At 44.0% G+C, this 13,408-nt stretch overlaps 1 protein-coding gene across 1 annotated transcript in view; it reads left to right on the forward strand.

Moving 5' to 3' along the window:
• The first annotated feature begins 396 nt into the window (after positions 1-396).
• HCN4 (hyperpolarization activated cyclic nucleotide-gated potassium channel 4) overlaps positions 397-13,408 on the forward strand; it is a 103,377-nt gene continuing 90,365 nt past the window's right edge. The window contains 1 exon segment of the mRNA XM_010147535.1: positions 397-1,100. Within this exon segment, the coding sequence (XP_010145837.1) occupies positions 397-1,100 (704 nt within the window).

Genomic DNA, 13,408 nt, shown 5'->3' on the forward strand with positions numbered 1-13,408 from the left:
TGCCGCTGCCGCCCTCCCTCGCCTTCCAGCCAGAAGTGTGTGGCTCTCCTCTAGACTTCTTGCCCAGTGCTCTGGATCTGAGCAAACAGGGATTGCAGTAACACTCACCAAGGGGAGACAAGCAGCAAGTAGCCAAATTGGGACAACGGAGGAGGAGGGGGGGGCTTTTTTGCCTTCCTTCTTTTTTTTTTCTCTTCCCTTCTGGATGCAGAGCCAGTGTTTTGATGCAGAGCCTGTGGATGCCACTCTCTGGTAAGGAGATGACACGCCAGTCTCTGGTCCCTTCTGCCCCTTGAGCTGGGGGCAGGGGGCCTGGGGGCACTGACAGTTCCCCTCCTTGGGCAGAGCAGTGGAGTCTCTCCCTGTGACTGAGCAGCAGCTGCAGCAGCATCGGCCATGGACAAGCTGCCCCCCTCCATGCGCAAGAGGCTCTACAGCCTGCCCCAGCAGATAGGTCCCAAGGCATCGATCATGGATGAGGAGGAAGACAGCGACAAGGACACCCGGAGGAAAAGCATCAGGCTGAAGCCACTACCTTCGCCCTCTGCTGGGAGCACCCGGGCACTCGGGGGAGACCCCGGCAGAGGGGGGGACCCCAGCCTCCTGGAGACGGAGGCAGGCAGCAAGGGCACAAAGACCAGCACCAACGGGGACTGCCGCCGTTTCAAAGGGAGCCTGTCCTCACTGACCAGCAGGCATCTCCACGACGCGGCCGAGGAGAAGAGGCTGATCGGGGGTGAAGGGGACCCAGCCTCCCCCAGTGAGGAAAAGAGCCCCACTGGCAGCGGGGAGCTGGAGCAGGGACTGCCAGCGCCCCCAGCACCAGCGTCCCCCCCAGAGCCCCAGCAGCAGCCTGCCCGGGCTTGCTCCTCTACCTCCATCAAAGTGGAAGGAGGTGGAGGGTGCGACCAGATCACCCCAGATGAGGAGCAGAGGCTGGGCCAAGCTGGTTTCATGCAGAGGCAGTTCGGGGCCATGCTTCAGCCAGGGGTCAACAAATTCTCCTTGAGGATGTTTGGCAGCCAGAAGGCCGTGGAGCGGGAGCAGGAAAGGGTTAAGTCTGCCGGGTTCTGGATCATCCATCCCTACAGCGACTTCAGGTACAATCCCCCCTCCTGGCCCACTTAAAACTAGCTGGCCTGCCCCTTCCCCTGCCATGCTCACACCTTTCCACACAGACCACACACACCCAGACATAACTTTGCTTGCTAATTTCCTAGTCAGGGGAGCTGGAGGACACATCGGAGATCTGCTCCACCAAACAATCTGCAGGTTTTATTTATTTTTAAGCTTAGTTTTGGTGTCCCCACACTATTACTAATTTTAGATTGTGTTTTAAAACCGACAAACGTCTTCTGCTTTGGCTTTTTATAAGGGAAAGCCTCTCTGTAAGTTCAGTGTAAATGGAGAAATATGTTCCCACCTGATGCACAACTCTAGAGTAAAAGCATGGTCTCTGTTGCTTAACTAGTCCTACATCTCCAGCTCAGAATGTGTGGTCTGCCTGACTTAGTTTCAGTTCTCATTTTCTTACCCCAGAGACCTCTCCCTTCTCCTCTTAAGAGTTTAGGGAAGGAGGTTGCTACTGTTGCTGTTTAGTCGGGCTTCTTACTGCAGCATCGCTTGTCAGAAATGGTGTGTGCAGGGGATAGCAGCATTCATTAAGAAGGAGTTTAACACCTTCAGAGTCTTGCAGAGAAAGATTTTCTCTTTTGCATTTGTAGATCGTTATTTGCAAAATTAATTTGGATAGGGAGAGGTTAACATTGTCTTTATGAAAGTAATGGTTTTATTTCACTCACACAGCAGCATTTCTGTGAAGGTTAATAAGGAAATAACTTGTAAACCCTAGGGCCAATTTTTGTATAGTTCTGTGTAGCTGAGGGGTTGTATTTGGGTATTTCTGAGTAAAGTATTATTGTCTACTGCACAGGTGAATTGTCCTCTGCAATATGTATGTAAAGTAGTGCAATCAATAATTAATTACTTAGTGCAATCAATGCCTAAGGTTTATTGCTTCAACTTTAATTACAACTGGCTTACATCTCACATTTAAAAGCACACAGTAGAAGAACATTGTTCAAACACATATCTATCAAACTGCATGATTTTATTGAATTCTTGGATTCTTCAAGAAACCTTGTATTATTCCCTAAAATACAGTTAACAGGGTAATTGCATGAAGGAGTTCCAGGGTGGATTTGGGTCCCCAAAGACAAAAACAACAGAACCCTCTTGACACTACCTTTTAGGGCTTTAGCAAGCAGTCCACATGCTTAGAAGGTTCAGCACTGGCACTGAACAGATTCCTTGATGCTTGCTTGGATTAATAAATGTTATTAGAAGGCTGTGTGAATTGGAAGACTGCACTGTCGTTTAAATTCAGTGCATTCAAGTCTCCCAAGCACACAGCTGACCGAGCATCTGAGGCTTTCCAGTAGCTACATCATAATACACAGTCCTTGCAAGTACAATCTTATTCAAACCCAGATTGGAAAGAGTATAAAATTGCCTCCCAGTTGTGACTGATCATATAATACCTCACCAACACAGTGAAATGGGAGGGTGATTAGCTTTGAAAAGAACAAAGCCAATTTCGTACTCTTGGCTATAGATCTTCGCATTATTTGCGTCAAGTCTGGAGTTAACTGCTGTGCTTCCTTGGGTTATTCTAGCAAGGTGTGTTGCATCCTCAAGGAATTTTGTATTTAGTCTTTGGATTGTATTTGGATTTATGCAAAAGTAGCCTTCAGTTTGCGTAGCTTTTATGTATCTGTCTGGTGGATTTATTCTCTTCCATCTTTATGACTACATTTTCAGCACAGAACAAGACTGGCAAACTTCAGTTTGTAACAGTAGCTGAGGTAACCACTTTGCCCAAGGTGAGATGGTACTAAGAGTTTGGGTTTTTAAGATTCCTCATGAACCAGTGCTTATTCCTTAAAACAGCACAGTAAATTATGAGGTAAGTTTTTATTTCTGAGGTACTTGGCTATAGGGCCACTCCTAGCCTTACACAAAGGAATGAAATACACAGGCAAGCTTAGACTCCCAAGCCAGATGATCCCACTGAGTCTGCTAACACTCAGATGTTTGTATGCATACAGATATATATGAATACACATATGACTCGTTATTATTAATAAAATCCTCCCCTGACTGTAGCTTTGCATTTGTGCAGAGAAAGCACAGTGAGTTGGATATCTGTACCCTGATGCAAGACACTCTCTGCTTGGTGTCAGGTTCCAGGTAGGCTCATATCTTGCCACTCTGTGATTCTTCTCAATTCATGCTAGAAGCCTAGCACACAAATATGTGTCTTCTCCCACCTATTATATATCAGCATCAGATGGGGCAGTGGTATTGATTGTACAGAGATATCTGAAGAGACCAGAGGATTTGGATGTACTACTGTTTGGTCAGTACGTATATTTTCTGGGGAACTTCGTTCACCCCTGTGTCTAGGTCACTTGCAACATATCTGTTTGCATATGACTGCCACTTAGAGAAAATGTGTGGGCTTCCATGAAAAATGACCTATGAACAATGGCTGCATTGAAGGAGAAGAGTGGGAGCTTTCCCGGATTCTGTTCGGATTTTGTATTCCCTCCTTCTCTGAATGCTACTAAAGCATCAGTCTTGGAAAAAAAATCACATGAATAATATTTTTTGACCTCTGAAATGCAGCAGATTGCACCAAAGAACAGATATCAAAATATTTGCAGGAGCTATATCCTTGACCCAAAGGACTCTATTTTCTGCTTTGCAAATTACGCAGTGCAATGCGTGATTGCTCCTCATTATAGATGGGTGCAGATTCTGGAGCACTGGGATCCTATAAGAGTCCCGAGTCTCCATTATCCTGCACTTTGCTGTCACCAAAACTGTGCATTATCATTTGATGTACAAGTTTCAGGTTAATATTTAAATATTTATACCCAGATTCGGGTATAAATCTGGTTATCTGGGGGGGTTTTGGCAAAACCAGTTTCACCTTTGAGAGTGAGGTGCATTTCCAGGCGTTCTGGTAGAGCTCCAGACCTTGTGACTCCTGTCTCAGTACAGCTTGAGATGTGAAGTTTTGAATGGAACACTCCAGCCCTATTTACTGGAGCTTGATTCTGCTGCGAAATGACATTGGTGTAATTCCTCTGACTTCATGGAGTTGCTTCTCCTTTGCGCTTTGTGAGAGGAGTTCCTGTTCTAGAATAGAACAGAGGCTTTTATCATAGTCTCATTAAATTATCATTTTAGCATCTAATATGGCTAATGCCAGTGGCAAATCTATGACCCTCCGAGAGTAAAGCAAATTAATATAGATTAAGGCTCTGTTGATTTCTGCTTTTAGTCCATTGTGAGGGGAAAAGACACCAAATGACCTTTATAAGAACCAAACTCAGTGCCCCTGAGTACTCATGACTAATGCAGTGGGCTAGTTCTAGAAGCACTTAAAAGGTGCCTTAGCAATTTCTAATGAAAATAAGAATACTGGTGCCTGTTCTGAGGTGCAGATGTATGTGCCTGTGGCTTGAGTTTATTTGCATCTGTGGTTGATCGCACATTGGTGCAGAGGCAAACTGTATTTCCTAGATCAAGATTTATCTGTGACTTTGAAAGCTTTTTCACTGGGTAAATAGAATTGTAATTTATTGCTTAGAGGAAGCATTGATCCAGTACAATTGGTTTAATAAAAAAATTCCAGACAAACAATGATCTATCTAGTCTGTAGCTGACTGAAGCATATTGGTTGTAGCTGCTTGCAAAAAAGTGTAGCATGCTGCTTTTGGAAGGCCTGCGAACTGATATACTATCTGAAGGACCAAAATAGTCCAAACAGTGGATGTAAACAGAACTGCACATTGTTCACTGTCCAGTAATCTGTTAACATCTTCACAGAAAAGAGAAGCTGCTGCCTCATTGAAAACAATGGAAAATATTCCACTCAGTAACAGTCCCAACTTCAGATTTTAGAATCTTCCTTTCCACTGTTGTCCCTTACTTGTGATAGTTGTCTGCAAACACATCCTTTTTTTTATTTGCTTCCTCTGCCAGAGCCCACATCTGCTTGGGAACCTGGGGAGATTTCTGTGGCACCAAAGGAAATAGATGCTCAGGTGTGCTATGTAAGGTAGGGGAATTCCTGAAGAACAAAATCATTTGCTCCCCTACATGCTGCTCCAGACCTCTAAGCAGTGTCATTCAGACTGCCTTCGCGTAGGGAATCAGTGGGATTTACTAACTATGGTATCAAATATCGAACCCAATAGCACTGGTGGGATTGAGCAAAAATGGGAAGGACGCGTGTCTTTTCCACTCTCCTAGGTGAAACTCATTTCCAGAGTGCCTTACGGAGTGCTGCTCTGTCTGTGAAGATTGTTTTTGTTTGCAAGCTTTTCGCTATTTTGTTAAAAGAGTAAGCAATTTGTGAAGCATACAGCACTGCTCGCTGACTTCGGCAGTTCCCTTAGGTGGGTGTTGCTGTCCCTGCTCTCAGACAATAACGCCCTTTTCTTTACCTGCTGCCCAGAATGCTGCTTCTGGTGCCGGCCTCGCTTCATGCCTGTCCACATTCAGAGGCTGCCCACAATGGAAAACTCTGATCTTGTGGCTTGCCCACTCCTCAGAGCAAAGTAAAATGAAAGCTACCCATTGTGTGAGCCTTATGTACAGCAAATTGAAATTCTGATTCAGTGAAACCTCCGCTTAGAAGGAAAGGTCAGCGAAACAGTTGCGTTAGTAGCAGAAACTGTGTCTGTCATTAGAAACAAACAAAAAGTGCAAATCAGGCACAGGTTTATTGGTAGGCAGCTCATAGACTTGGCTATCTGTTTTCCTTGTTCATGCAGATGGAAGTTGCCTCAAAATGGTGTGGGGACACTGCTAGCTGAGGAAGAGGAGATGCTTTCCTGAAGTCAGACCTTGCTGTCTTACTGCAGATAACTTCCTCGCCAATTCCCAGAGCAGTTTTGCTGGAGCAGAATGAGGGCATCCAAAGAGGAATAACAGGAGGGATAATCCAAATCGCTCTAAACAGCATGGATTGGACTTCTGTTGTTTTCAGTGGACTGTGACTCAGGTTGCAGGAGAAGAAACATGGTTTTGTGACCATGAACTGAGGGAATCAAACTACTAGTGCAGCCACACTTCCCATGTCCATAGGCAAGTCATCACATGCTTCATGCTCTAGTTCGCATGTCACGAATCAGAGGATAAAAAGTCCCATGCTAGACAATCAGTGTGGGGATGTAGTTTTTTGTGTGAGTTGTGTTCAGATGCTACAAAAGGCAGTGTTTGAGAACAGGAAGGCCTCAGTAGATGGAACACCTCAGTGTTTCACTATAATGTGTTTTAAGACTATAATCATATAATATTATCATGTGCAGAAAATGAGATGAACAAGTATAAATAAATACTAAAGCAAGCATTGAGACTTAAGGAAGTTCCGTGATTAAGATTTCCTGCACAGACTTAATTCAGGCCCTTTGTACAAATCTCTGCCAAAAGATGAAGACATTATCTCTTCCACAGGAACCCATGCCTCATTCAGTGCACACAGGGATTCTGAAAAAAACAGGTTAATTTCCTCATGGCCTTTTTTTTTTTCCCCTTTGGCACTTATAAAATATTCAGCTATAATAGCAATAAATGTTCATTTTGCTTCCCAACATCTTGGCTAGGAAACTGGTACTATCATCCCCAGTTTACAGCGAGGTGGCAGAGACTCATACAGATTAAGGTCAAAAACATTCATTAACTTGGTGTAGTCAGTTTGAGGATCTGTTTTGCAGAGTACGTAGCATTGCACAGCATACCTTATGTTCAGAACTCTGCCTCTGTGGGTGCTTAGTAAGGAATCAGACATTGCTGTGAACCAGAAGACAAGGGAACAGAGATAATGACTACCTGTTTTAAGAGTAATGGGTGCTTTAAAAGGACTGGGACATTCTGGTTTGGATAATTTCTTAGAGGAGCTTGATCAGCAGCCAGGCTGAGAAACAGGCATGCCGATCACACCCACCCTTTTCCCAAGCCTCTGATGTTTGTTAGTTTATCTGTTGTTATAGCAAAAAAACCCCAAAACCAAAAAAACCCCATAGCTGTAAACAATAACACAGTGTTCTTTTTAATCATCACCTAAGAATATTATTCTAATTACAGTTTTTGATTGAGTGATTTGCCTTACACCTCAGCAGGAAGAGACAGAATCTCCAGGGCACCGCTCATCTGCCTTAGCCATCACATCTCATTCTGCCATTCCTTATCTCTTATTGCACACCTTCCAGATTGTGCAAGAAATGAGCTCCTATAGAAAATCTCTTTTCTGCACACATCTGCCTCAAGCCCTTCCACTCATCTGGAATGAAACATGAATTCTGTGGGAAGAACTGTTTTGAATCATGTAATGACTATAACATAATACATATGTACAGCTAACCTCCATTCTGCTATTTCATAACCTGAGCTTTTGACTTTGCAGTCTAATTCTTAATACAGTGGTTTTGTACAGCTGTTAAGGTTTTAAAAAAAACAAATCAATCCCTATCCTTGCCATAATATCATCTCTGGATTCATTAGCAGGTATGGATCTTTTCAAACAAATGGCCGTAGCAGATAGTTAAACGAAGGAATGATGATGCACCAGATTCTTGGGTTACTGTCCAGGCTTTGAAGGGAAATATACTCTGCTTATTACAAACTCTGTGCTTGTTTTCTCCCCCGTACTTAAGCATGACACCTTCTGTCCCACTTTCTCCAACCTGTTTTCTCTGTCCTCCATTTAAAGTTTGTGTTTCTTATCCCACTAGTCCTATCTCGATTTTCTAGGCTTCTCGTGGCAGGTTCTTGTCCAGCCAGGCCTAGGTCCCAATACCCAGCTTCTCATCTGGTCCTGTTTTTCACCTCGCCTTAGTTTTCAGCAATTCCTCTCCCCTGTGCCATGCCCCTCCGGCCTCCACAGTGTTCCAGCTGCACCATGTTGTGCTTGGCACTTTACTCAGTCCAGTTCCCTCCCTTGCCCGACTCGATCCTTACCCTTCCTTTTTTTTTTTTTCCTGGGGGGAGGGTCTCCCCAAATTAGTTTCCTTCTGTATGTTTTTAATTGTTATCATCCCTCTGACTCTTCAAACAATCTCAGTTTTCTCAGTCCCTGCTTTCCTTCCTGATTTAAGAATGGATCATTTTGCCTAGTGATTTAAAACCCTTCCGCATTATCTCTCTTTCCAACCTTGGACACTACCAGCCCAGCAACGTTTAGACAAACTCTACCCATTTCTTATTTTTTCATCTTGAAATACCTCAATCCTTGGTGCTAAGCATTTAAAATTATGAATTTGTTTAGAAGGACAGTCTCCACTGCATTAGTGCAAAACAGATTTTATTTGAGAGAAAAAACGTGTTTTCTAAAGGTGTTTATTGGTAGGCACCCACAGAATCAGTGCAGGATTTTTCAGTACTGTTATAAGCAGGTAAACTGAAGTTACCAATACAGTGTTGTTCTGATTAGGTGACTGTGCTAGTGCTTTCTGTTGCACCGATCTTTTTCTGCTGTAGAGTCACTGCTGCTGCACTGAAATCCATCTATTATACAGATAAAAGAGTGATCTTTGTCTGGAGATAATATAGTGTCATTTCAGCTTGAAACCATTGAAATTTGTCTTTGTTTCTGATGTGTTATGAGCATCTCATTAGCAAGCCCATGAATCCCTCAGTTTGCTCTTGAAACCAACTATCTGAGCTCTCATCTCTGCCAGAGCATAGATTTCTTCCTTTCTCTTATTTTTGAAATCTGTGTTGGTGCCAAGGCAGTTATAGGTCAATTGAGTTATTGTTGGTTCTAATTGGCACTCTAACAAGCTGTTAAATCAATTTACCTACAGATGAATGTCACTCAAAAAGAAAGGTGCCAACTTCTTTTCTGCCTTTGAGAACTTCAGAAGAACCCATTTCCACTGATGAGTGTAAGGGAAAGGCCAGTCCTATGGAAGTGGCTAGTGAGAGCATAGGATTTCACCCCTAAATGTTTATGCCACAAGGTCTATGGCTGAACAAGGTCCAGGCTGTTCCTGCGTGCGGGGGGTTAGAATACTTCCAGAATTCTAGGCCAAGAGGAAGAATGAAGAAAATCGCCAACTCCAACAAACACTCTTATATCCCTTCCCTGGTTTGTAACAGAGCATGGGTTTATTTCCATGTGGAGAGACCTACGTCCTCTTCTCCTCCTTTGTTGGTTCTCAGTGTTCCTGGGACATTCCTGTGGCTGCTGATTCAGGTGTAGTATCCACAACCAGCTTTCAAATCAGGCAGCACCTGGCTGGTGACATCATTACCTTTTTGGTGCCCAGAGATCTATAACTTCATGAGATTTATTTGCCCTGTGTTACAGAAGAGTCAGTGTTATTATGGTGAATAGGGTTGATTTAAGTTCTGTTCTGAAACGTTTAGATAACCTCTTCCTCTAGCAGCAGTACAGTGCTCATTCCCACTTTATCTGAGCATTTCTTAGTGAGACAGCTGTAAAACAGTCGCTTTTCAGCCCACAAGTCAGGACAAGGTTTCTTGACCAAGCGGCACTGTAAGTTCATCTTGGGGTCTCCAAATGAAAGCTGCTTTATGTATGACAAGCAGAAAGAACTGCTCAGGTATCCTTGCTTAAGTGAGCAATATTTTTTTTTGTGAAGCACAAGGCAGATGAGAACGCAGCTTGCTTCCGTGCAGCTCTATAGCTCTGCAGTGCTGACAGCATTAAAACCAGGGTTTTGTCAGCAGACAAAGCAGTTAGGGCTCCAGAAACACAGAAGAGAGAGCAGATGTGTGCTGGGCTAACAAGGTGCTATTATAGAGACCTTTTTCTGCCCCTTTCCTGTGTTGAATGGTTTGCTACCTGGGAAGTCCCTTCACAAATTGAAATTATTCAATCCATGCAGTATATTCACAGTGGCTGACATCAAATATGGTCACCCCGTGCCTCATATTAACACCAGACTGTAGTAAAACCCGGCTGTTAACTCCTGAAGAGATGCTGCATGCAGCAGGGGAAGACAGTGCCGGCGAGAGCTAAGCAGATGAGCATCCAAGGGGAATTCCAAGGTCAGCTTCAGGGCCTACCACTTGGACATTATAGGGGCACACTGCTTCCCCAGAGATGCGCAAAAGCTAATCTCATTCGTGGTGACTCGTCCAAATGTGCTAATTAAGGATTTAAATCTCTGCCTCTTTGGATGGAGAGGTTGTCTGTGTTTATGCATCTATTGTTAAAGAGCTTAGAGGCAGGAGAGGTACTGTAGGTTGCCGGCTGATTCTGGTGTAGGAACTATAACTCCTCTTTTTTTTTTCTTTTTACAGCTGTGCTCAGGGTTCTTGTGACTGCCAGGAAATCAGTAGTTGTACACTGAGTAACTCCTCATTCCTGTACACAGCTCCAGTGAAGCTGTATGCAGAGGAACTCTGATGGGATTCAGTTTTCCTGGTGAGAGCTACTGAACACTGTTACAGCCTGATGCTCATTTCCACCCCCTGCATGTTTGGGGGATGGAAAACCTAGCAAAGTGCATTCGGATTTGCCTGGGTGTGGGAAAGCAATGTCTTGCAAAGTTATCAGTGCTCCAGAGCTTATGAGACAGATAACAGCCACATTCCAAAGACTCAGGGACTCCACATTAATAAGTCCCTTCCTCCCAGCCATTGCTTCACACGTGATTTCAGGGCAAGGTGCTAACTCATCACAGCGCTAACATCATTGTTACCCAGTGCAGTGTCTCATCTGCAAAGGAGTTGTGTGTGCGCGTGCGTACGTGCGTGTCTCCAGGGGACGGGAGGATGTGGAGGCCCCTGATTATCCAGCCCTGCTCTGCGTGTTCTCTCACCTCTGTCCACGTTAGTGACAGGGCTGAAGGGATGGTGCAGAGCACGGGCATGTGGGCTGAGTGAGTGCAGTGACATCTTGGCTCTCTGCAGAGAAGCAGAAGTTGCATTAGGCATAGCAAAGCCGTGCAAAGGTGATGTTTCTTGGCAGTGACAGGGTTTGGACTAACTCTCCCAACAGCCCAAATGATAACAGCAATGATAATGATGACTGACTCTGTGCAGCTTTTTTAACAATAGCAAATCCGCTTTCATTAAGCACAAATTCTTGATGCTTAATCTTTCCCTCTTTGCTTTAAAGTACTAATGCAGGCACAAGTTATACTTCTGTTAATAACAAGAGGGATATTTTTTTCCATCCTTCATTTTCTGTGAATTGTGGGGAGTGCAGGAGAAAGGACCAGTCTAGACTACAGATCATGGTCTGTTCTTTTATGCCTCTACAAACTGTTTGTATCATTCTCCCATGCTCATTTAGCTGCAGATACACTTTGAATCATAACCAATGTGTAACGGATAGAAGGACCAACTAGAAGGCAGGTCAGGCATCTAGTTTGGACCCTGTGAGCCATCCTGAACAGAATACTCTGCCCTGATTTCTTCAACTTTGAAAAGGGGGTGGTGGTACTGCCAGGGGCTGTGGAAGATGCTGTAGAACCGAAGATGCTAGAGTAGATGTAAGCAAGGGTGGGGTAAATATCTACAAGGCAGTTTCATGACAATTTCTTCATGGTTATTCTTTTCTGTGTAATGCTGTAGATTTGGTTATATCTCTTGTCCATCTTTTGTTAGGACCACAAAAATGAGTATATCCATGTGCTGTTAGGTGATTTCTGAGTAATAGTTTCTGTTATCTTAACAAGGAAATGGGTTGCCAATGCCTGTACAGTCCCATGTATTGTGCTGTATCATGTGGCACATTAAGAGCTAGTCTGGAAAAAGATAGAAGAAAAGCCTGCATGAGGAGATAGTCAAAATGAATTTTGCATTTGTGACTATAAATGAGAATTGTGCAGCCCCTGGATGGGTTTTGAAGTGCTTTAAAAATAAAATGTTCCATCTTTTCCTCATCAGTCATGAGTATTGCAAGGTGTGCTACCCTTTTCTTTGGGAATATGTGACTTCTTGCCTTTAGTAAACGCTCCTAAATAAAAGGTTTGGCATGGGAGCTGGCAAGATGTCTGTCCTTTTCTGCGGTGTGGCAGCTTTAGAAATCATCCTTTAAGCTCACCAACTTTTGAATGTTTCAGATAATCTGTTGTGACCCTTGGCTATTAATGCAAACACAAGTGTGCTTCACGTCGTGCCAGCTATGGCTAAGGTGACACCGTGTATGCTACGGTTAGAGAGCAGCTAGGCTTGTTCCACAGCTGGGAATTGGAAGAAATTCCTGGGTCAAAGATACTTAAATCAAACTCCAGATTTGACAATGACTGTTGGCTCAACCCTGACTACATTTTGAATGTTTCTGGTCCACAGTTTTGCAAAACCTCATGTAAAGTTAAACTGTTCAGAGCTTGTCTCAGTGTGTTCCCGTTATGACTGGGCTCCTCTGCTGTCTCTTTGCAGCACAGGCACTCCTCTCTCATCTACTCCTGATCCATCACCCAAACGGGGCAAATTCCTCTGGCTTCTTATTGTCTACATATATTGAACACAAGTTGGGCCAAAGCCTTAGAAACAGGCAGCTCTGCTGTTGGTGTGCTCCTTGTGCAGCACAAACAGGAATTTAGGCTAACAGTGGCAGATGTGTGGGTATGGCCTAGGGCTCCTGCTTTTGAACAGGGGATCTGGAGACCTCATCTGTAGGTGAAGTCACACAGCAAAATCTGCACTGCAGACAAAAAAAAGATTTGCTTTGACATCATCTGCCCTGCTCCAAGATCCGCAGCCAGTCAGGAGAGCAATGCACAACTCCCAGCCTCTCTAGTTCAGTAGAATTAAGGCTAAGCTTCATCATGAGCTAATGTAGGCTGTTCCCACCCCAAATAATTGGCTGCTGGATGGCTTTGTGTCTGTCTAACCATTACTGCATGTGGGTGGATGTGTTATGTGTGTGTGAATGAGTCTGCTTTGGAAATTAATACATAACATTGGGGGTGCATCTAATAATACAGTACCTCGTGAGTGATGTGGATGTGAGAAGCGTGAAACAGAGCTGAGCGTGTCAAACATCTGTACAAAGATCGCTATTGGCTGCTGGATGGCTTTGTGTCTGTCTAACCATTACTGCATGTGGGTGGATGTGTTATGTGTGTGTGAATGAGTCTGCTTTGGAAATTAATACATAACATTGGGGGTGCATCTAATAATACAGTACCTCGTGAGTGATGTGGATGTGAGAAGCGTGAAACAGAGCTGAGCGTGTCAAACATCTGTACAAAGATCGCTCTTCACTCTTTTTTCCTCTTCCTCCCACCCTAAAATACCTCAGATGTCTGTCTAGTCCTCTGTTTCCCATAGCCACAATTTGAAAGCAGGGGAAAAAAAAAAAAAGAAGATTTATCACAGCTCAATCCCACAATAAGCACAACCCTCTTTGCAGGGC

Source organism: Eurypyga helias, unplaced genomic scaffold (assembly GCF_000690775.1).
Source record: "Eurypyga helias isolate BGI_N326 unplaced genomic scaffold, ASM69077v1 scaffold4882, whole genome shotgun sequence".
Lineage (NCBI taxonomy): Eukaryota > Metazoa > Chordata > Aves > Eurypygiformes > Eurypygidae > Eurypyga > Eurypyga helias.